Source organism: Ambystoma mexicanum, chromosome 8, assembly GCF_040938575.1.
Source record: "Ambystoma mexicanum isolate Mex_15411 chromosome 8, UKY_AmexF1_1, whole genome shotgun sequence".
NCBI classification, from domain to species: Eukaryota; Metazoa; Chordata; class Amphibia; order Caudata; family Ambystomatidae; genus Ambystoma; species Ambystoma mexicanum.
In genome coordinates, this window is record NC_090929.1 from 324,373,201 (window position 1) to 324,393,850 (window position 20,650).

At 49.4% G+C, this 20,650-nt stretch overlaps 1 protein-coding gene across 2 annotated transcripts in view; it reads left to right on the top strand.

Annotated features, from left to right (window-relative positions):
- ABCA2 (ATP binding cassette subfamily A member 2) overlaps nucleotides 1–20,650 on the top strand; it is a 1,079,583-nt gene that overhangs the window by 367,099 nt on the left and 691,834 nt on the right. For both annotated transcript variants that reach the window (XM_069609742.1, XM_069609743.1), the window contains exon 4: nucleotides 4,073–4,233. In XM_069609742.1, the coding sequence (XP_069465843.1) occupies nucleotides 4,073–4,233 (161 nt within the window). The remainder of the gene's footprint in view (nucleotides 1–4,072; nucleotides 4,234–20,650) is intronic.

Below are 20,650 nucleotides of genomic sequence, written 5' to 3' on the forward strand. Positions count from 1 at the left end.
GGACACTTTTGTTAATAAATTCCAATGCAGAAATGTTGGTGAAATGCCTGGCGCAAACGATTGGGGGGGAGGTTCTCCGGCATTGAATACACAAGGATCAGACTGGCTTTATCACTAAAAGGCATTTGGGCGTCAACGTCTGCAGATTACTACACATTATTGCGAATGATCCGGTCCCGGAAGACACAATTTTAGCCATCAACGCCGAGAAGGCATTTGATAAGGTCCAATGGGACTTTATGTTCTTGGCCCTCGCAGAATATGGTTCCCCCCGTCGATGATCAATCTGATTCGGCTACTATATACTGACCCGACGACACAGTTACCACCAATGGCATGACGTCGGCACCATTTAGCATCCACTTGGGCACGCGACAGGGTTGCCCGCTATCCCTGCTACTCTTTGCCCTTTCCATAGAGCCGGTACCTATTAAATTACATACAGACCCCCACTGGAAGGGCTTACTGCGGGGACAGGAACAACATGGAGTCTCTGTACGCTGATAATCTCTTGCTTTGCATCGGGGAGAGCCTGCCCCCCGTCCCGCGTGTCCAGCAAATACTGCAGGAGTTTGGCCCGATGGCGGGATACCGGGTAAACTGGGCAAAATCAGAAATACTCCCTCTACGTTAGGATGTCCCTTGGGACCCAGGAGGGTAGCCCCCTTTTGGCTCCAATTGCACAACATCGTGTACCTGGGGGTCGAAATCAGCACAAGTATAGGTGACCTTAAGGATCTCAATTACCCCCATGTGGTGGAGCGCATGCGGAATGATCTGCAAAGGTGGGAAGCGCTACCTCTATGCCTGATGGGCAGGATAAATGCAGTTAAAATGAACTCCATGCCCAAGCTTATATACCTGGCAATGATGCTCCCTTGTACTCCCACCCCCACGCTCTATAAAGAATTAGACAAGGCCATCTCCAGGTTCATATGGAGAGGTAAAAAAGTGCACATACGATCGATCATTTTAACGGCCAATAAAGCAGACGGGGGCCTGGCTCTCCCATCGTGGCGGATCTACTATCAGGCTGCTCAGGTCTGTTGGCCGAAAAGATAGCTGAACGTGGTAGATAATACGAGCTGGGAGCAGATGGAGCTGGCCCTGATGGCACCATGGGCTCCCATTGAGGTCCTACCTATCTCCCTGACTCATCACCCAGGCCATATTAAATCCCATCCAATTGTGGGCCCAACAATCTCACAATGGCATAAATTGCGCTCACAGCAGGGAGTAGATGTCAGAAAGGCACCCTCATGGATGAGTCATAGGTACACTTATGGCAATCGGAGGGAAACCCCAGCTGCACCTGCAACGGACCACAGTGTGGGCACAAATAAACATCATGGACCTGTGCGGAGGCCCGCAAATTGTATCCTTTCAAACTGGACACATGCTCTCAGAACTCAACATCACACACTAGCTGCAATATAGGACAGTGTGTACTATGATTCTACAAGTTACCAATGACGCTGCAAAGCTCCTCCAACCCCACGCGAGGTGGAATTGGAGCAACAACGCAAATAACCCAGACTCTGTACCTTTTATAATATAAGCATTCCTAACAACGTAGATAGGAAAGCACACTGGCCACGGCCTGGTCCAAGATCTCGGCATCACCTTAGACACGGGGGACATCAATGACTGATTTTCCACCATCCCAACGACATCCATGAATATCAGAAACAGGGAGATTAAATTTAAGCTAATCCAACGCACCTACTACACCTTGGGCAAGCTACATAGGATGGGCCTGGTATCCTCCCCCAACTGTTGGCGTGGATGCGCTGACCTGGGCACCATAGGGCACATACTCTGGTCCTGCCCCAAGCTAACAGGCTACTGGCGCCAAATACATAAACTCATCAGAGTTTATCAGACTTCCCAGAATCAGAACTGCCCATGTCTCTTGATACTATGCTGTTTGGAGCCAGACATGGGGACTGCCACTCCGACGCCCTCGTGTGTAGGGTCATAGGCATCATATGTTTTACAGCCTGCAAGTTGCTGGTCATACACTTAAGACTGCCTTCCCCCCCTTCTATATCACAAAAATCTACTAGCCAAGTTCTGCACTATGGAAACAGTTGCAATAAAACATCTTGTTTTGTCATTCTAAAATTGATGATTAAAACCATCTCAACTGCAAAACATTAAAAAAAAAAGAATTTTTTGTTTTTTGTTCGATAATATCAGTGCATACCCTTTTGTGCAATATACATGTTGAAGTCTTGAAACCAGTATTGTGAAAGTCAAGAAACTGAATTGAGAAGCAGTTGTTGATACAGCTTTCCCCATTCAAGACTTCAGTGTGTAAAGTTGGGAACAAACCTCACCACGGTGCACAAGTGGTAGCGATAAGATTTCTTTTTTGTTATCCTGGCAGGCGAGTATACCAGGAAAGGGATAACTAGTGGTTAGTCCTGGCAGGCAAGTGGACGAGGAAGAATAGGATTTGAAGTAGTTCAATGTGGCAGAAGGTTGTGTTGGAAAAGGAAGAAATAATTCCACTACTGTGTTTTATGAACTGTTATATAACCATCCTTACAAAAGTATTGTTTATAAAGAAGAAATGTAATGTGATGCAAAAGTGGTTATCTTTTGAACAAAGAACATTTATATTGAAAGCTTTGGTTTATTAGGCTAGGGAAAGATGGACCTTTTTCTCAGCCTTTATTATTTACATAAAATGGCGACTTTTGAGAGAACTCCATCTATGTGTATGCCTCACATTTCTGACCACCTCACATAATTCATGCATGCATTCCTAAAAAACTCAACAACATTCATACACTCACAGACACACACTACATTAAAAATAACACACTTACCTACATGCATCCACCATGCAAGCCTGCAGCATCACAGGGCCCGTAGGGCCCATAGTTGGCTGAAGCAGTGATGCTCACGCCCACCCCCAGCAAAGGGCCTATTGCTATTAGTACCCTACTGATAGATTATTTTTGGAAGTTGTGCAACGCCGTCGTCAACTGTAAAAAAATAAACAAACCAGATGGCTGCCATGGAACGGGGAGAAGGGGCTACATGTCCATGGTGGCCATTCGCACAGCTGTGGGGATGCACTGGGAAAACTGCTGTTCTCTGCAGTTGCGAGGGACCGGGCATCACAAGGTATGTGGGGTGAGGGTGGGAGGGGGAAATATGTCTAAAAGGGGATGGGGATGGGAAGAGGACACAGGGCACAGGGGAGCACTTACCTGCACACCCAGCGGGGGGAAGATGGCGGCCTCCAGCACTGAGGAGGCTCGGAGCAGTGGGATTACTGTATGGTAATGCCCCCGCTCTGAGCCTCCTCATTGGCAGGGAGGACTAGGCCCCACCTGTACCAGGTACTAGTTAAGCAATAAGCCCTGAGCAGCGGGGGCATTACCACTTCAGGTAATGCCCCAGGACCCATAGATACAGGCCCGAGCGAATGTCTGTCGGGGTCACTTTCCATGGCAGCTATTGAAAACAAAACAATAAAGTAAACAAACAAAATGGTGGCCTGTCACAGATCGGGAGTGGACACTCTAGAGACAGAAATGTTTTCGGCATGTCTGCTCCCGAAAAATAGGTAAGTGGGGAGGGAGGGAAGGGACATTTTGGGGAAGGGGCAGGGGGCTTAGAAGCAGTCACCTCATTCCCTGGCGAGGGGAGATGGTGGCCACCAGCCCATAGGAGGCTCAGGGCTGCCGGATTACAGTCTAGTAACGCCCATGTTCTGGGCCTCTCCATTGACTGAGAGGCCGCCACACACCCCCTTCGCCGGGTTCTAATGCTATTTATTACCTTCATTTTGAGCACTCTGATTGGTAGCCCAGAAAGGAATGGTATAATGAATGTGTTTGATCACAGATGAGTACTATTTGACAATCATGAAACTGATAAATTGATCATTTAATGGAGAATTGCCCATTGGCAAATATCACAAAGTGACCACATGTGTTTAGCTATTGTAGAAATAAGGAATGCATACTATTTCTTCTGATATTTCGACATGCTTAGTGTTTGCTTCCTTGCCAATTACTGAAGTTGATGTCAATGATGCATCTGTCATCCTGTCTAGTGTGACCCAGTTGCTGGAACGCATAAATGAGGTTGTGGAGGAGAGTAATCTGTTTGACCCAGATCGGCCAGGGCTGGAGGATGAGCTAGAGTCCCTTCGAAGGCACCTGGAGTCTCTCGGCAGTGACCCCTACTCTCTGGGGAATGGCGACAGTCAGAAAGGTAGGAGGGATGGAGGGTGGAACCCCAGGAGCCCAAAAACGACTGGCCTGCTATAAAGACTGTTATGTTTTGAGTAAGAAAACATCACACAAATAAATGTGGGTGGGCCGGCTATAGAGTGAGAGGGGGGCATGCTGGTTGAAATGTAAAGGTAAGCCCATAGGACATGTTTTTTATGTATTTGTTTTAATTGGTTTGGTCTGCTGCCGTGCCCCTTCTACACTTTCTTGACCCCTTCATATTCTACTGTCTGATCTTAAAGTTGTCAAGTGAGTAACACAACAAATTAAAATCTTTGCATGAAATATACGTTTTCAAGTTGGGCCATGTTGGACAATGTGACGTTGTAAACCTTTGTGTTGAGGTCAAAAAGTCGTGCTCTTTGGTGGGACAGTGGGGTTCATTATGACCCTGCCGGTCCGGTAACAATGGTGCCGGTAGGCTTACCGGCACTGTTATCGGACCGGCAGCGTACAAGTTTACGAGCCTGATGACCTCCCGCCCGCCAGGTCTGACTTGGCGGGCAGAATGGCACATGCTCACAGACTTTCACAGTAGCACCGGCACCGTTCTGATTGGTGCCGGTAATACCGGCATCCCCTTTCCCATTGAGTCCTATGGGGAATGTGGCATTGCCTGATGACTGGGCGCGCGCGCGAGGGGCGTGACGTTGCACGCCGCCGCGTGCAACATAAATAAACGGGGCGTTCCCGGCCGCGACAGAGCGACCGGGAAGCCCGAACCGAAAGGACGTCTCTGGCTGAGTCCTTCGGGGTTGGGGGCTTACGGAAGGCACTGGGGGGTCCTGACCAACCCCCAACAGTGGCGACGAGTGGGGGAAACAATGCCTGGGCCCGGCGGTGACTTGACCGGCAATTTTTGTATATTTGCAGTGAGGTTGCCTTGAGACTTCGCTCCGGCCTGCAGGCCATGCGTTACCCACGCGGCTGGCAGCCATTTTGTGAATCATGCCGTGAAACTTCTCCGAGCTCCGATTTGAGCTGAGAAGTGCATACAGGCCTAATTTTTGGAAATCCTGCTAGCAGGCAGTGATACCTGCATGTGACTTTGCCCAGTTGGTGTTTTTGCATTTTCCTGGGTCTCCTACGTCGAGTGCAGGCAAGAAGGAGGGCTACAATGGCTGGGCCTACATAGCCCATATTTCTTTCTTGTACTAATTTTTGGAACAGCTGGAAGCTGAGGCTTCTCTTCATCTTCTTCATCATCAGACTGGTGGCCTCACTGATCTTCTTCCTCTTCATCATCACAGAGGTGTGGTGCAGCAGCTGTTTTTCTTCAATGGTGCTGGCTGGAGGCATTTGGACTTGGTGTTTGAGTTGCGGCCCCTGTCCCTCACGCTTGGGGTGCCTGTGCACTTGAACGAATGAGTGATACTGAGGACCAGGACGGAGTGGCGGTGCAGCGGCCTCCACGTGCGCCAGCAGCACCTCAAGGTTTGCTACCTCCAGTACAGCCGGCAAAGCAGCCTCCAGGTGGTCAGGCAGGCCCTCAAGGTCCTCTACTTCCAGCGCAGCCTGCGGCAGCACCCGTTGTTCAACAGATCCTCCCAGTTATGGCTCAGGTACGTGCACAGGCGGCTCTGCAGCCCATCCCGGAGTTTGATGTATCGGCCCACATTCCAGCTTGGGGCCCAGATGGAGGAGGTGGGTGGACCGCCTGGACATGTACTTTCGGGCTGCCCAGGTGGTAGATGATGATACCCGGCTGGCAACCATGCTGTACTCGGCAGGTCCATCTGTCCAAGAGACGTTTGAATCGCTCCTGCCAGGGGATGGATCCTATGATCAGGCGAAGGCCGCTCTGCAGGTCTACTTCCTGCCTCTCGCCAATGCGGATTATGAATGTTATGTCATGCTCTCTGCCAAACAGAAAGACGATGAGACTCTGGACACTTTCTATGGGCGCCTAAGGCGTCTCTCGCTGGCCTGCGCCTGGGGTGATGCGGAGGACATGATCAGGATGATGCTGATCCAGGCTTGCTCGTCAGGCAAATTAAGGCGCCAGGTGCTAAGGGAGCCTGGAATTACACTTCAGCGCATCCTTGAACTGGGGAGGTGCCATGAGGTGTCGGAGGCGAGGGCTGCGAGAACGGAGGCCGGGGCGCGCCCCATCAAGACCGAAGAGGTAGGTGCGATGTGGCGAGGTGGCAGGGGCACCCGAAGACCTGGCGGGCAGTCCCCGGGATCGAGTCGGTAGGGCAGGAGAAATCTGCCAAAAATGTGGGTATGATCTGCCCCACCCTGCTGAGTGCCCTGCGGCTGGAAAGACCTGTGGACGGTGTGGGATGCCGGATCATTTCTCAAGGGTATGCAAAGCCGCAATGCCAGAATTGGTACCGAGGGGCCCGGGACGGTCCAGTCTCAATCGCGAGGGTCGACCATCCAACGTCGCTCAGGTGGATCAGACTGAGGAGGATGCCCAGGTGGAAGAGGCTGAAGAAGAGGAGGAAGAGAATATCTTCTTTGTCTCGAGTGTGGGGATCCTGAGAAGTAAGAACAGGAGACAACCAAGGTGCGTGGTTGAGGTGAACCGACCTCCAGTCCCCGTCCTTGTGGACACTGGGGCGTCGGTGAATGTAATGGCCCGTGGACACTGATGCCATGAACCAGCCCCCCAAACTGGCTGCTCCCAAGGCCTGCATTTTTCCCTTCGGTGGTGTTGACCCCATCCCTCTAGACGGTGTGTTCATGGCAAAAGTAGAACATGAGGGCTCCCAAATCACAGCACGATTCTACGTGACACCGGTGAGCACCAACACGCTGCTCAGTTGTGCTGCAGCAGAGGCCCTCGGCATCGTCAGCTTTGCATACTCTGTCTATTGGGAGGACATTAATGACTTGCTCGAAAAGTATGCTGCGCTGTTCAAGGGGATCGGGCAGATGGCCGGTGACCCAGTGAGGTTACACATTGAGTCGGTGCAGCCCATTGCCCTGAAACATCGAAGGGTGCCGTTCCACCTCCGTGAACTTGTCGACAAGGAACTGGACAATTTGGTCAATCTTGACATTATAGAAAAGGTGGAAGGCCCGACACCCTGGGTGTCCCTGATAGTGGTGGCACGGAAGCCTAAACAACCCGATGCTGTGAGAATCTGCGTCGACATGAGGCTCCCGAACAAGGCCATTAAGAGAGAGAGGCACCTCACCCCGACGATTGACGACATCATTGCGGAGGTACAGGGCGCTCGTTTCTTTTCGAAACTGGACCTTCGAGCGGGCTATCACCAGGTTGTCCTCCACCCCGAGTCGAGGTACATTACCACCTTCACGACACACCGAGGGCTATACCGCTACAAGAGACTAAACTTTGGTGTGTCCGCGGCGGCAGAGGTGTGTCAGGCTGAGAGGTCCTGTGTCCGCGGAAGCTGCTGAACCCCCGACAATCCCCCTGAAATGTAATTCCCAGAACTAGATTTCAATTCAGCTCTGCAAACTACACCCCAAAGGGAAAGGGGGAAGTGGATAACAAAACAACACCAGGCTGACTGCGTCAAGGCTAACCAAAGCTGAACCTGCAGAGGATATAAGAAAAGCAGATACAATTCCTTTATTTACTTACTTAACCTTAGGAATGGGAAAGACTTTAAATCCTTAACTAATAATTAAGAATCATACCTGGCTCTTCTCTTGAAATTTCTTAGAGAAGCTTGTAAAGAAGCTGAAAATCTCTCTTACTTGAGACTCTTGAAATTCACAGCAACTTCTTAATTTGGGCAAATCTGGAAAGTTTAGTTCTTTGCCTCTTTTCCAAAATTCACTAGTTGTCCAGTTAAATTGTCTTTGATTATTCTTTCCTTTTCTTTCAAACTTTTCTTTTGTATTTTCAAACTATTTACAATTCAATAAAGTTTGTGAATTCTTGAAGAAACACGTGTTAAACACACACGCGGGTTATTTCAATACAGATGAATTGCACGTTGAAAACTTCCTGCGTTGAAGAACACGCGCACGGTAAGCAAAATCCACGCGCAGAAAACACACGCGCTTGCCAAAACACGCCAAGTAGAATTCACGCGCAAACGAGAACACGCGCAGAAAACACACGCGCTAATAAATTCCTGCGTTGATGAACTTCCGCGCCTATTCACACGCGCCTTATAACCCACGCGCAAAGAGTTCACACGCGATCGAGTACACGCGTTTAAAAGGACACGCGCAAGAAACCACACGCGCAATTGAGTTCACACGCGATCGAGTACACGCGTTTAAAAGGACACGCGCAAGAAACCACACGCGCAATTGAGTTCTCGCGCTGAAGCACACGCGCTTGAAAACACACGCGCTATAGAGTTCTCGCGTGGCGAGCCTATTCTCGCGCCAGGAATCACAAGCACTGGAAAACACACGCGCTATAAAGTTCTCACGCGACGAACAGATTCTCGCGCTAGGGAGCACACGCGCTGGCAAACACACGCGCAGTTGAATACTCTCGCACGCGCAAAGGTTCAACGATAGTTTCAGATTACATGTAGTACGCGTTTTTACAAATAGCGTTCAAGCGCACTCAGGGAGTTCAATATTATAAATTCAAAGGTAACTTTTTACAATATCTCAAGTAAATGTCATTAAGATGAACAGAGCTGCAGTACAAACAAAGTCACTTATCTCCAGAGCGAATTCTTAAGGATCTTCAGAGTTTCCTGTCTTCAAAACGAATTCCTGACAACTGATAGTTTCTCCAGAAACCCCCAAGAAAGTAGCCGCTCAACTGCTAACGCCTGAAGGATTAAATCCACCAGGCCCAAGTCTAAAGCAGGAGCAGCCACTAAACACGTCCTCTCAGCTGGGGGTTAGATGATGAAAGGCAAAGAGTGACAGTTTAGAATGTTCATTGTTGTTCAGCAGTGTCTTCTAACCAATCAGAGCTGTCACTGTGAGACTCCATTTTGCCTTGGGTCAGAACCAGGATTCTGAATCATCAAGTTAAGGCCAAACCAACTACAATAGAAAACTTCCCACCCACACAAGGCTAATCTAAAAAGGATAAATAAAGAGAAATAATGAGAAGGAAACTTGAATAAGGGAAAATAGCCTGAATAGGGGAAGGAAACCTGACAAGGTGTTCCAGAACATTATTCGGGGCGCCCTGGCTGATTTACAGGCCGTTTTGAACATAAGCGACGACATCCTGGTGTTTGCCAGAACGGAGGTAGACCATCTGAGGCGGTTGGCAAAGACGTTTCGGAAGACTTCAGTCCTTGGGACTCGCCCTCCACAAAGAGAAGTGTGAATTTCTCTGACCATCGATAGAATTCTTTGGTTTTATATTCAAAGAAGGGGGGTGTCTCCTGATCCCCAGAAGGTGCAGCCTCCGGAGTCCGTATCCGAGGTGCAAAGCTTCCTAGGCATGGTCACATACTGTGGACGATTCATAAAAAATCTGGCCTCCAGATCGGAACCGCTCAGGGCACTGACCAGGAAGGATGTCATCTGGAACTGGGGCCCGCTAGAACAGGCGGCTTTTGATGACATAAAGGGTGCACTGGCGGCTGAAGACACCATGTCCTTCTTCAATCCCGCGCTGCCTTCGGAGATCATCGTCGACGCCAGCCCCTTCGGCCTGGGCGCGGTGCTAACACAAATTGACAGTGGTGGGGGCGTCCACCCGGTGGCATATGCCAGCAAGGCCCTGTCCAATGCGGAGCAGCGATACTCACAGATCGAGCGTGAGGCGCTGGCAGTACTGTGGGGATGCCGGCACTTCCGGCTCTACCTCCTTGGATGCCCGGTGACGGTGGTGACAGACCACAAGCCGCTGCTTCCCATCCTAGCAGGGTCATCATCCAAGCCACCGGCACGCATTGAGCGGTGGATGCTCGCCCTTTTGGAGTATGGAGTCACCTTGGTATACCGGCCAGGGGCGAACAACGCTGCAGACTATCTCTCCAGACACCCTGGGGCGTACGCAGGCGAAGTCCAGGACGCCTGCGCAGAAGAAGCAGAAGAGCACGTCCGGGTGGTGGTAGAGGCAGTCACGCCAAACGCTATGCCTCTCTAGGAGCTGGAGGCAGCTGCAGCGCAAGATGAGTGCTTCGAGATCCTAAGACACTCGATGCAACAGGGCTCCTGGAAGTCGGTCCTGGAGGCTCTGGCGGGGCACACCGAGGATGCCAGGACCGGATTTGAGCAACTATGGAAAGTCCGGGAGGAGTTATCGTTGTCGACATCTGGCCTTCTGCTCCGCGGAGATCGGATTGTGGTCCCCCAGTCGAAGGTGGACGAGGTGATCGCTTTGGCTCACCGGGGTCATCAGGGTGCCGCCAAGACCAAGGCATGCCTACGGCTGAAGGTGTGGTTCCCCAAGCTAGAACGCAAGGTGGATGACTTCGTGGCGGCCTGTGTTTGGTGCCAGGCGGCATCTCCCCTGCAGCAGGAACCTGCAATAGAGACAATGCCGAGGGGGACGCGCCCTTGGGAAATCGTTCATGCGGACTTTGGATCCACCACCATGGGCAGCCATTTCCTATTTCTGGTTGACGAGTACTCTAGATACCCCGAGGTCTGTGGCGTTTGAGCATGTCGTGGTGGCCGTGGAAAAGGTGTTCGCGGCCCATGGCTTCCCACGCAGGCTGTGCTCGGACAACGGGGCGCCATTCCAGAGCGAACGCTTCTCGGAGCTGATGGAGAGCTATGGGGTGGTGCACAGGAAAATCATGCCCCTCTGGCCCCGGGCCAATGGCGAAGCGGAATGGCTCATGAGGACTCTAAATAAGACCTTTAGAATCGCTCGGGGGCAGGGGCAGTCACTCCAGAGAGCCCTGTACCAGTTTCTGAGGGTGTACCGCACCACGCCACATGCATCCACTGGAGTGGCTCCGGCTGAGTTATTTTTCAAGCGGTGTCCTCGGGGTTTGCTACCGGAGGTAGGAGAGAAAGAACCTGGGGTGATCAATGACCAACAGGTCGAGATGGACCGGCGGCTGAGGATCGAGCAAGAGAACTCTCGGAGAGGGCTTCGCCCGCAGCGGCTGGAGCTTGGCGATGAGGTCCTCATTCGGAATAGGCATCCCCATGGGAAGCTCTCCCTACCGTATGAACCGGAACCGCTGGATGTCGTTGCGGTCCGGGGATCCATGGTGACTGCATCGGACGGACGGTCGGCGGTAACTCGCAATGTGAGTTTCTTCAAGAAACTGCGGGATCCAAGAACTGATCCACCTCCTTATCCAGACCCAGGCGAGATCCCTGAGGACGAAAGGGAAACACCCTGTCTGCCTGAGTCCCCGGCCCGGGGCTTGCTCCTGGACAGATCACCCATGCCGGAGGTGAGCAGGAGGTACCCCCAGAGGGCTGGGCGAGGGAAACCTGCTCACCTCAGCGATTACCTGCTGGGTCACCTGGCTGTTTGTCCTGAGGATGAGGACTGTTAAGTAAGGGGACCCGGGTGGATCTCAATAAAGGGGTGTTTTGAACATGGGGTTTTCGTAAAGTGTTAAGGACTCATTTTGGTTTGGTTTGCAGTGTCTAGTGTTAGTATTGTTATTGTTCTCCTGGAAAAAGGAGGAGTGTGGTGCTGCCCGATGACTGGGCGCGCACGCGGCGGCGTGACAACATAAATAAACGGGGCGTTCCTGGCCGCGACAGAGCGACCGGGAAGCCCGAACCGAGAGGACGTCTCTGGCTGAGTACTTTGGGGTTGGGGGCTTACGCAAGGCGCTGGGGGGTCCCGACCAACCCCCAACAGGGAATACCATTTTTCCAGCGCCTGACTTCCCAGAATGCTGGGGTCGTAATGCCCCAGTAATTCCGGGAAGCCAGGCGCTGGAAAAATCACCAGGCCGGCAGCCAGCCTGCCGGTTTTACCGGCACGGCTACCGCTGGACTCGTAATGAGGCCCACTTCTTTTCTGTGGTGTCTTGCATATGTGTGGGAGACCCACCACAAGATTCATGTCCAGAGCGGTGGCTGAGTGCCCTGGAGTGGGTGGCTTGGGCGTTGGTAGAGTACTAAGTGTTGTATTTTACAGACATGGTAGCCCGGATCTAATGGTGTCTGAGAGAGAATGGGGAGGTGTATATGGCAGAGTTCACTCTGTGTCATTTTGTACCACAGGGATTTGCTGGGAGCAGAGAGCGACCCTCCGATGTATTTACTGGAAATGGAATCGGGCTGGTTGCTGGCTTCATGTGTTATGTCAATTGGATTTGGTCTGAGTTTAGAAGAGGACAGATGAGAACAAATCGTGCATTTCGTTTTTCAAACAGTTGTCATTTTCTTTTAAGGAAGTATTCGTTCGAGGAAATGTTGAACAAAATGCTTTCACACAGTTTGCTTTCAGTATAAAAAATAAATGGACCCTCCCACCTAGATTTATTAGAAATAGTTCAAGTGGTCAGGAGATGGGAGTAGGATTTGAATGGGAAATGATGTTGGTTTACAAGACCTAAGGTGGTTCCAAACGTTGAAATATTCAGCTATAGCGCCTCATGAGATGCCTTGATCTTCCGGCGTAGGTCGATGTTCAGGCCTGATACCAATAGGGGAGGGGGTGGGGGGGGCAGCATCCATTGTGGGATATTGGAGTTGGCGTATTTACATAGACCTTGGATTAGATGGGGACACCTGTCGAGGTCTGCGATCAATAGCGAAGAGGTAAGGTTTATTGGGAAGATCGACACTCGTGCGGCTGATGTTCTATCAAGGATGTTGGGGGGGGGGGAGAGTGAGAACTATTTATTGCAAAGAGTGGTTTCATACCGAGATGGAAGGCCGTGTTTCTCGTATTAGACATCTGAAGACCTGGAATCACTGTAGGGCTTCTGCATGGCACCAATAGCACAGGACTGAGCCGATAGCCAGCCCACTTCTGCTGCCACGATGAGTGGCCCCAGACATGGCTGCATTCAAGTGAGGAAGGTTGCTCTGGTGTGTTGCTCGACAAAGTAAATAATCAGTCATTTGCTTGACCAATGGAAGCAATGCAGATCCCGCTGGGTCAAAAATGGCTCCCACTCGTGAGAAAGGCCTCAATATATTTAAAAAATCTGATGTATGGGCTGAGCGACTTTTTCCTGACAGGAAGATTACTTTAAAGAATAGTGTTGTTGTGAAAACAGTTCTACAAGAGTGTGGCGTTGGCGGTACGAAAGAGGACAGGCAGACACTGGATTACCTCCCCCTCCCCAATCCAATGCCGCTTTCCTCTTGTGTCACCAAAATCAAGTTGATGTAGATATGGTTAAACCTCTGAATGCACCTTGGTTTATCAATATGCTTCATGTATATACCCTTTTGGCCCACCATTAAATAGGCAAACAATAACTCTTAGACACTTATTGCAGAACTTAGAAGAGGGAGGCATGAAGCACTCCCTAGAGTAAGAGCAGAATAGTATTCGAATGGAGGCAGCAATTCATAATTGTATAACCAGTATTGGCTCTGTGCCGTGCCTGTCCTGGTCTCCTTTACCATGCATCTGTTCTGCAGTTCCCCAATTTCTGGGACTCTGTCCCTTTGGATCTGGGCCCCTTACTCTCAATTCAGGGTCCTTTCCAATAGCCTTTCTGTTGCCCCCTCTATTGTACCTGGCCCCCAATCACCTGTATTGGCCCATCATGCCCTGCATCTGACCCCGTCCCACAACCCTACACCGTCTAGAATTATGCTCAAGGGCCCTGATATTACTCGTCCTGTGATTCATGTCTTCTGGCAGAATTCTTGTAAGAAACTGGGTCAACCCATGCGCAAAATCCACTTCAACAGTACTACGGTTAGATATAGGTATGGTTATCTATGCAATCAATGCAATACTCTATGTGCGTAAATATTCTTTAACTGTAGATCCTAGTACTGCATCCCATTCGCAATTTACTTAAAAAAGGCATGGAGTTTGTATGGGATAGTCGATGTGAGGAAGCAGCAAAGCACATTAAAGGAGAGATTTATAAACCAGCAAAGAATTTAGGGGGGTATCATGTAGAGAAACCTTCTGTCATTACTGTAGATGCCAGCATGCAAGGACTAGGTGCGGCGATGCTAGAAAAAGATGATGGCAAGGATATAATTATTGCCCCGCGTCGAGAGCAATAACAGACTCCGAATCCAGATATTCAGGTATAGGGCGGGAACTATTAGCATGTTTATGGTGGGTGCAGTATTTCAGGAAATGGATTTGGGGAAGGCATTGTGTTGTCCACACTGATCATAAACCCCTTATCGAAGTGTCTACAGTAAAAGGAAAGTCCAGGGCAACACCAAGGATGGCCGTGTGGATAAGAATGCAAACCTTAAATGTCCATGTTGAGTAGTTTCTGGGAGCGCGCAATAGAGTAGCTGATTTTATTTTTGTCACGTTCAGAGGCGTTGCTAGGGGGGGTCTAAGGGGGCTATAGCCCCTGGTCTTTTGGTTGTAGCACCGGATAGAATCTCAGGAGCTACAGCCAAAAGGGTAGCTAGCCCCCAGTCCCAACAGTTCCGACATCAGCGTAGCCCCGGGTCTTTTCCAGACCTAGCAACATCCCTGGTCACGTTGCCATTGAAACCTGACGTACCAGTAAGGGATGATGATGATGAAGAAGTATGTGTGTGCATATTGGGTGCATTACACACTACCCTGTTTCAGGCGTATCCAAATATGAATGGCAGAATGGGCTCACAGGTTGGTTGGCCCGAAAAAATAAATAAATATTAAGACTGATGAAATTCCATTTTGGGAGGTTAAAGAACAATTAACTGTAGAAGAAGAGTTATTTCTGAGAGGTCATCAACTGGTGACACCTCCAAGTCTTAGAGATAGGTTGATCCAAGGGGTGCATGAGGGCATCTGGAAATCATGCGCACTAAATACAAGGTTTAAGGAAGATATTGCTGGCATGGTGTTGACGTCATGGTAGAACAACTAGTAAGAGTGCCTTGCAAAACTAAGAGCATCAAAGTGTGTAAACGAATTTGTTTCCAATCCCCCCTGCCCAAAGATGCATCGAAACGCTAAGCTATAGATATGGACCGTATGACTCTTTTGGGAGTGGTGTTCAATTTTTAATCATGACAATGGATTTTTTGTCAAAGAGGCTGGAAATAAAGTTTGTTAATAGAACTAATAGTGAAGTAAGTATACCATTTTTTAACACACATTTTTAGGAGAGAAGGATATCCCATGAAGATGGTAAGTGATAGCCCTCAGTTTAGGAGTGCAGAGGTAGCAGGGTATGCTAGAAACACGGTTGTTTTCACTTCTTATGATCACCCTCAGTCAAATGGCCTAGTAGAGCAGTTCAATAGTGTCATTGTAGGAACAATAGAACAGCGTTAAACAGCATGGAGGTAAAGACATCTCTTAGGAAATTGATGTGGAGGGTGAGAGTTTTCCCCAATAGATCTACTTGTTATGACTCCAGGCACGGCAGGCTGGTCTCTCTGGTACCCATACCACTACCGCTCTGTATACTACCCCCACACTGCTGAAATCCTAGACGGCCCTATTCCACCCCAACGGATCACCACGAACTTCCCAAGATGGTGTCCATCCCCCCTGCAACAACGCATGGGACGGCACAACGTTATCATAAGATGGCGACGGCCACTTTCCTTCCATCTGGAAAGGGCTTTTAAAAGGGATATGAACTTCAGTATGAACCAACTCTACTCTGTCCCAGTCTTTCTTTGTTTCCCATCTTGCTTCTTTCTTCCTCTCTTCCCCTGTATTTAGCCTTCAGGCCATTCTGTTCTTCCATCTTTGGAACTTACTATCTTCTCCAGTATTCCTGTCCTCTTTGCTTGGACCCTGCTGCCTTCACCAGTATCCTGTCTATTTTCCTTGGATCCAACTGCATTACGATTCTTGTCTGCAGTCCCTGGATACTGCTGACTTCATCAAGGGTTTTTTCCCTTCTGTGGGTTTTTTCTCCCTTATCTGGCAGCCAGCTCTGGACCCACAAGCCTTCCCGGTTCTTCAGTGGGTAATGTGGGAATCGTAGGCGTCTGCTACTGTATATAGCATATCAACCACCGCAAGGATCACCAGGTACGTCCGGTGAAACCGTAACCCTACTGGACTCTCACCATTTTGTCGTATGAGAAGGAGGGACATTAATACCAACCTCAACCCTGGGGGGGGGGTCAATGACCTTTTTGGGAGGAAAGAAATAAGTGACCAAGAGGTTAGGGAATACTTTACCAGACTCAGAGGAAGTATAAGGAATATTATTATAGAGTATTTAATGGCCCAAAATAAAGTGCTCCCTGGAAAAGAGTTAGAGTGAAGAAGGGTACTACGATGAGAAAGCAAGAGAAGCTTAAATTCACTAATCTGAAGAAAGTAGTAGACGTTTGCCCCATGCTGTAAGATGGTTCTGTATGGCATTAGAATAAGATGATAATAGGCATGAAGACGACTGATGGAAGAGAGGTGAGCAGTGGGGTGATGTGAAGTTGCCTTAAGGATGGGTGTGGGGATGATGGGGAACACAACAAACCACAGACTACTGCACCAACACGTTTTGGAATGGGTCATGAGGCGCAATTGCTTGAAGAAGGTAGACCTATGCTGACGGGCACAGAGAATCCATCCACACCTAGTTGTTGGATAGAAAAAAGGCCAAGGCGGTTTCATGTTAAGAAAATAGGCCCAATAGAAAATGGAAAATTCCTATTAGATATCAGGATTACATTAGGACCTAGTTGATGAACTCATTACGTGTTATGTGCCATGAACATATTCCTGTTCTGTTTTAGTCTTTAGGTTTTGTATCCCTGTTCCAAGTTTATAACCTTTATTTTGTTTATGATAGTTGATTTATATAGCGTCTATACACAACGTCTTTGCAAGCGCTTCAAGGCAAGAGAGGGAACAAGGGAAAATACAATGACATTCTTATAGGCCATGAACAGTAAGGATGAGAAATTAACTATCGTACTCGGCCTGACGACATTTCAGATGGTGCTGGTGCTAAGACATAGATAAGGAAGGGAGGGGGAGAGTGGAAAGGAAATGAAAATGGACGGGCAACTACCGTACTAGGCCTGACAACATTTCTGGTAGAGCTGGAGAAAAATAAAAGGTGAGGGAGATGGGTGCAGAAAGGGAGGGGAGCACCAAAACAAGCGACTATCATACTAGGCCTGACAACATTTCAGATAGTGCTCGAGGGGGTTGAGGGCAGACAAGTAAGTGGAGGGGGAAGGAGACAGACAAGGTTGATATCATACTAGGTCCAGGGACAATTCTGATAGAGTAAGTGCATAGAAGAAAGGGGAGGGGAGGAGGAGATAGGAAAAGGGAGTAAGTGAGAGGAGGAGAGAACAGGATTAAGCAGTCAAAAAGAGTGGAGAAGCAAGAGGGGAGAGTGAATACAAATGCAGAAGTCAGTAGTAACATATAATGTTGCAAGCCAGGATACAAGATGAAGATGGGAACAGCATGAATCGGGGCCACCATGAGTACAAGATGCAAAGGAAGTCCAGCATGAGAGTTGAGAAAGGGTGACAAACTGTGAAACAAAGTCCATACAAGTCAAGTCCAACATTGGCCACAAGACAGTGATGGTCAAACCAGAATGTATCAGGACAGACTCCTGTAGAAGTAGGCTGGTGGGGGAGATGGAGGAGGGCGGGGGGGTTAGAAAAATCAAGCAAAACGGCCAACACCTGTTTGCGAGAAGGGTGGGGGGCATAAGGGAACATGGATGCCCCCCATTAGTCAATTCTACAATCTCCTGTTCTCTCTACCACGTAACAGTTGTTTTGGGAGGAAAGTGTGTACCATCTGCACGGGTGGAATATTGAAGGGTTCTGGAATATATGGGCATCAGCCTGAGGTGGACAATGGGGCGAGGAGGAAGGGATGATGTGGTTGTTGCGTTGTCCATCGTTGATGCAATTAAAGCAATTTACCCAATACTCTGCAACTGCTGTCTGATTTCGAACACCGCTAAACGATGTACGGGAGAGCTAAAATCACAGTACCGGGCTATAGGACTCTTTTCATTCTTTGGTCGCTTGGTCTTCCCCTGAACCTCAGCTCTTTGTAAGCTGTTAAGCAGATGTCCTGATTCCCTATGCCCCTGCTCCAGGGGAGCCGACTTATGAATTTCCCGGGGGGGTGCCCAAATATAGGAAGTGACATCATCAGCAGTTATATGACTGCATTTGCACGTAGTCGCCAACTTGGTGCGGGGGGGCGCAGAACAGTGGAAACATTGGCTGCATTTGCATTTGACATTGTACTGCATTTGCATTTGACATTGTACTGCATATACTAAAGTCAAGTAAGAACGAGGTTTAAATCTTCCAGTTGCATTCCAGTAGGCCATCACTGCCCCTACTCCACCCCTCTATAATCATCCAGGTTGTAGTAGCCCTCAAAAGGCAGAGCAACACAAGTAGGATGGGAGAACGAAATGCCAGCCCATCCTGTGAGTGTGTCAAACCTCAGAGCAAAGACTGTGTCTGTGCGCCTCCTACCTTGGAGCACAATCTCACCAATTTGGTGCAGATCTCGCAAGTGGGTGCATTGGAATCCCATGCGTGTGTGTGGGCTGCAGATCCCGGATCACATGCTCACTTTTTCAGTGTGAAACTCTGGCCAAGGCTCTTTGGGCAAGCATTCAGGATGGGTCTCGCACCTTTAAACAGTGTGATATACTGATTGGGCACCTCACTCCTTGGAGCATAGTATACCCGTTGCTGGTAATCTCACAACTGAACGTACAGTTTCACTTTTGGTCATCTCAGTGACCCTATTTTATTTTCAAATTTGTTTATTGGCATTTTAATTATGGGTACATATTTCAAGGTGACCGATTGGTCAGCGACATTCAGCCTTTATGGTTAAACAACAATTTTTACATAACAAGAACATAAAAAACATTAGAACTTTAACTATCTCCGATTCAAGGGTGGTTGATGACTGATGGGGTTGTAGGCGGGAAGGGAGCGGCCGGGCAACATGGACGCGGGTATGAACCTTCCGAGAATGTTGATGTTGGAAGGGCCTGGTTTCGAATTTCTTGGGCAATCTTTCAGGTCTTGTGCTAGGGCCGGTGGGTGGTTCAGGGGGGCTTATCGTCCGAGGAGTGAAACAGCCTAGACATGGTGTCTTTCCAAGCAGCGAGGGCCATGCTTGACTCGTCCGTGGATCTAGCCACGCTGTCCTCCCAAGCTCTTGTTTCGGCGGTCGCCCATCTTTCAAAGTCTTTGCGCCATGCCCTTTGATTTGGTCCTGCCGGCCTTTTCCATGCCATGGCGATGGTCCTTTTGGCTGTTATGCACAGTAAGTCCATCAGCTTGACCGCATATTTGAGTTTGGCCAGTCTGGGGTAGCAGCCTAGGAGGCATTCCGCTGGGGTCCATTTATATCTGGTGACTTCTGCCTCTTCGCAGGTTTTTTTAACCGCCGACCATAGACCGCGGGTTTTGGTGCAGTTCCATAGCATATGGATTAGATCTGCCCCCTCAGTCCCACACCAAGTGCACTGTGTCTGGTCGGTTTTGTTGAATTGAGCAATCCTGCTCGGGGTTAAGTAGGTGCGGTAGAGTACATTTAATTGGATTAGCCGAAATCTCTGGTTTCTAGAGACCTCTTTCGGAAAGGCCAGTGCTCTGCTCCATTCCGCTTCGGACAACTCCTGTCCCATGTCTGATTCCCAGCGGGTCTTTAGTATGTCACCGCGGGGGTTAGGGATGTCAACAAGGAGTTTATATATTTGAGATATTGCTTTCCCCTCTTCGCTCAGGGTGTACATCAAAGACAAGAGGGGAGTGGCCTCTGGTTCCTCTGGCCAGGTGTCCCATTTAGTGCGTGCTATCTTGCGGATTTTTTGGTACCACAGGAATTGGCCAGCGTGGATGCCCTCCGCCTCCTGCAGCTCAGCGAAATCCCTGAATGTGCCTCCGGAGTATAGATCGCCCCAGGTGTATACACCCTTTTCCTCCCAATGCCTAATGGTGTGGAGGGTGGTGACAGACTTGTCGAGTCCCGAGAGTATTGGTACTTCTTGGAAGTAAGGTTGCTTCAAGTGTAACACCGTCTTGGTTCTGCTCCATATTTTTCTGCCAAGGATTGTTAGAAAGGGCTGTTTGTGTAGCAGAGTTTGAGGGGCCCAGAGTAATTCCCTCAGGCGGATTGGGGAGATCATGGCCTGCAGGAGGGGGTTCTCCGAAGTGGTCCCGTCCGCTAGCCATTTGGTTACATGGCTTAGCTGAGCTGCAAGGTAGTATTTCTCTAGACTTGGCAACTGAATCCCTCCTTGGTTGTGCGGTAATACTAAGGTAGATAGTGCCACCCGATGTCTGCCCCTACCCCATAGAAACTCCTTAATTATTGTATCAAGGAGCTGGAAGAAGGGTTTGGTGATATAAAAGTGCACATTCTGGAACCCATATAGGAATCTAGGGAGAATGATCATCTTGGTTATTGAGGCCCTGCCCAGCATGGACAATGGAATGTATATTAATAGAGT